General features: G+C 39.5%; 1 protein-coding gene across 1 annotated transcript in view; it reads left to right on the forward strand.

Annotated features, from left to right (window-relative positions):
• The window catches only part of LOC109852109 (von Hippel-Lindau disease tumor suppressor), a 52,270-nt gene extending 49,850 nt beyond the window's left edge, over nucleotides 1–2,420 (forward strand). The window contains exons 2-3 of the mRNA XM_020422957.1: nucleotides 359–682; nucleotides 924–2,420. Of these exons, the coding sequence (XP_020278546.1) occupies nucleotides 459–682; nucleotides 924–1,200 (501 nt within the window). The 5' untranslated portion in view covers nucleotides 359–458 and the 3' untranslated portion in view covers nucleotides 1,201–2,420. The remainder of the gene's footprint in view (nucleotides 1–358; nucleotides 683–923) is intronic.
• Nucleotides 2,421–3,999: the final 1,579 nt, after the last annotated feature.

Genomic DNA, 3,999 nt, shown 5'->3' on the forward strand with positions numbered 1-3,999 from the left:
CGTGTTACACACGTCGTCAGGCGATTGTTGCAGAAAAGAAAATGACGTGCATGTCACGTCAACTGTGACGCATTTATTTATTAATAAATAAGATTAGTATTCATACATATGTAATTTTATCATCAGTTGATGCGTCTTTATTTTATTCTCTTCTGGAACCCCCTGAACACTGCCTGAACGCGCTCCGAAGTGATTTGCACTCGACTGTTCTGGCACGCGCGACCGTAAATTTCTTTGCACCGCAAGTGGTTAAGAATTCTCGGAATGGAAAAAAAAAAACGATTTTCTGTCGTCACACTCGAAAACTTAACAATGTCGCCTTTTTAATTAACGTTTTCTTCATAATCTTTACTTGCAGTTCTCGAGACGCAAAAAGAGGAAGAAAGAGAGATTAAAGACTCGAAATTCCGTTACGGCAAAAAAATAAGAAGAGGAAGCGGACGGAAATAAATAGCGAAATGGAGGGGTATCAACCGCCGCAGTCGAAATATCGGTCGGTTAACAGCAACCACGAGTCCTACGTCAGATTCATTAACACGACACCTCACTACGTTACCATGTACTGGATGGATTATCAAGGACACGCGGTTGATTACGGCGTTCTCTCACCCCGAGGCTGCAAGGAAATAAATACGTTCGCGACTCATCCGTGGATCTTCGTTAATACAGAAACCGGTGACAGGTACGTGTAACAATCGTTTTTTTTTTTTTTTTTTTTTTTCGATCAAAGTTCATTGAATTGCTAAGAAATCAATTGCAGTTGTTTTCATTTTTTTGCGACTTGAACATTTTGCAAATTAAATGTTGCTGATTTGTTGACGTAAGTGGGACAATAACTTCGTGCTCGAAATAGGTTTTCAAATAGAGAATATTCTGGTTTGTGCATTCGCTAAAATAGACGATCTGATAACGTACGATAACAGGTATATGGTGGATCAGCACGACGTTTTCTATCCGAAAGCGTTTGCGAATGACCAGGCGAACCATAACGGGCTGCGTCCGCCGGTGCCGCGGAGAATCGAGAGGATCAACGTGTGCATTGTTCTGCCGATGTTTACGCTTCAAGAATTGTCGCTGAGGGTCATCAAAAAATATCTCAAGTACGATTATCAGGCGTTCGATCTCGAAATTCCGCGTAGTCTTCAGGTTGAGCTTTACAACACTCGGCCGAAGAAATCTCGTCCGAAAACAAGTTCGTAACTCGAGTGGTAGTACAATAGCAAATCGAACGCTTGTTGTAATTTTGTCACATGGACAAACAGACGTTTCAGGAGTTTGTAATTTTTATGACACACGCGGAAACTTGTTTGTACATGTCGTGTATTATATCGACGTATGTGTGTCGTCACGTTACGTTAATATTACATGCAAATTGCATTTTGCAAGTAAATATTTTACAAAAATACTCTTGAAAAGAGTGCAAACTGTGAGTGATCTCGCAATAGATCGCATTTTGAATGAAATTTTTTCCGATATAATTAAAAAAAAACCGATCGAATTCACGTAAATACAGTAAAATATTACGATTATATAATCCACGTGGAAGATATATATTTCGTGGAAGATATATATCTCTGTTTCTTTCTTATTAAGAACATAATTTTTAAATTCCAAGATTTTCGTACAATTTTCGTAAATACAAAGCACCACGTGCGAAACTATTTGAAGAAAAGCGATGTGCGCTCACACAAAAATCAAAATACCAAATCGCGTAAGGGATCACGTGCAGTTGTTTTTGTTTTCTCATTGTGCAATATATATAATTTCGTCAATTATACTTTTCTCTTGTGTTACGAAGAAAAGATCTTCAGTGCTGTCCCCCGAGTTGCCATTCTATCTTGATATGCGCTCGTTTGCAAAATAGATAGACACAATTAGATTGTACTTTGTATCTGTACTAAATATTTTATACTCACATTTTTTTATTTATACTATAAGAGCGTTTCTGAGTACAAAAGCGAACTAACGAGATACACAGTTTTCGTTTAACAACGAATAAATCAACAACGAATATCCTCTTTTCGATATCCTAACCTTCTCCTCTCTGATAACGATTTCGATTGGGTGCGCCCGCCGCCGTACAGGAAGTTTCTGGAAAATCGTCGATAGTAATCCGAGCTCGTTTTCGCAATTTGTTAGAGTTCCAAAGGTATTAAAGCCGGCTTCTCTTTCTCTCTTCCGCCACCTCTCTGTGTCTCGTCCTTCTCGCTCCTCTCGCATTCCTTTCATTTTCCACGTGAGCTCAAGATATTCCAAAAACTTTATGTTAATTAACAGTTAAATTAGTCGAATATCGAGCGCACTCTCTTAGATGTAAAACGATTGTAGTAATAATTCGATTTGCAGCGTAAATTTTGTTTTAAAAGAAAAAAAAAACATGTTAACCGGTGTAATAAATATACATATGTAATATACGTATGTGTGTGTTATATATACGTTAAAAAATTGTATACAAAAAAAACATATATTGAAATATATATTTTTACAGAATATCCGACTCTCCGAATAATTTTCATAATTTCACAAGTTTTTCGTGTTTCACGAAATCTTCTTTTTCCGGTAAACTTCAGTTTCTCGTTACTCGGGACTAGTCGGTGAAATAAAACTTTGGATAAAAAATTCTTGAACTATCGGTAAAAATTCAGCGACTATTCCGACAACGAGATGCGAGTAAGTTGCACCGGCGCTTTTTCATCACGTTGTACGATGTAACTTTTGTATCTTTATATATTTAATATGTTTTTTTCATAAATAAATGTATGCAAGGGAGCAGCGAGAAGAGTGGTGGCGCCGGAGAAGAGCGCAGAGAGAGGACTGTCGGGTAAGTCAATTTCTACCGCGCAGTTATTCGAGTGGTCAGCAATCGATTAAACACGCGCCAAATGGACTTCGGTCACTTCCTCTTAATCCGTTCTGACCCTAATGGATTTTAAACCCATCGCAGAATGTCATCGCGCGACTCGTCTGCGGTCGGACTTATTGCCTGTTTTGGATTAAATGTTATCCGTACACAACATAAATTCCACGCTTTGATCAAACGAAGAAGGATGTGTAGAGGTCGAGACTTCTAATTAAACTTTGCCCTTCCCGGAGGAAAGTCGAAAGTTAAGAACCGGAAATCTTTCGTGCGTGTCTCTCTCTCTCTCTCTCTCTCTTTGTGTGTAACGTCGAGTTTTCGTGAGTGCGTGAATGGAACGTTGCCACACGCGCGCTGTCTTTGTGGAACATCGGGGAAAAAGAGGAGAAAACACGGAAAAACGAAGATCTGATCGCGTGAGAGATGGAAAGCGACACATTTGTGAAATCGACGGAACAGATCGTGAGAATCTTACGTAAGACGTAAACAATGCGATACGCCGAAAAAAAGAACGATGGTTCGTCGTCGGCAATATTGACACTTTTTGAATCGCTTACGTAAGATTGTTTTTAATTGATTTGTAACGATTGTCGGAGGAGAGCAACGACCGCTGCGGTTTTATTCTTGTCAGAGAGTTGCGTTTTTTGAAGAGCACGAAAAAATTTCGCGCTCCCACCGGCGAAAGCTCGGCGGTGCCGTTTATTTTTCGCGAAGCGCATCGCAAATTTGGGCTTTAAATATTTCTACGCGGTTGCGGAAATCGGAAGTTCCGAAGTTCCGCCGATGCGATTTCATGCCGGTACGTGCTTGCACGTTTCGACCGTAAATTTCGCAGTCTTCATTGCGTTCGGATTTACAGGTTGATCTGTAACGGCAACTCTCGCAGGAGTTCTGGGGGGGCGCGCGCGTTCGCAATTGATCGCGACCGACCGGATATAAAAGCAAATAATCGAATGTCTCCGTGAAATCTGGAAATATTAATCAGTATATACCAGTTGTGTCTCGGTTATTTCGAATGGATAAAATAATATTCGCGAGAGAAATGAAATTGACGTGACTTTTTCTTTTTCAACAAACGTTATATTACCAATGACTGGAATAATTTTGAGAGTCAAATCAGATTTGTGATTTCGTCAATAAAC

Source organism: Pseudomyrmex gracilis, unplaced genomic scaffold (assembly GCF_002006095.1).
Source record: "Pseudomyrmex gracilis isolate BER0280 unplaced genomic scaffold, ASM200609v1 scaffold_24, whole genome shotgun sequence".
Lineage (NCBI taxonomy): Eukaryota > Metazoa > Arthropoda > Insecta > Hymenoptera > Formicidae > Pseudomyrmex > Pseudomyrmex gracilis.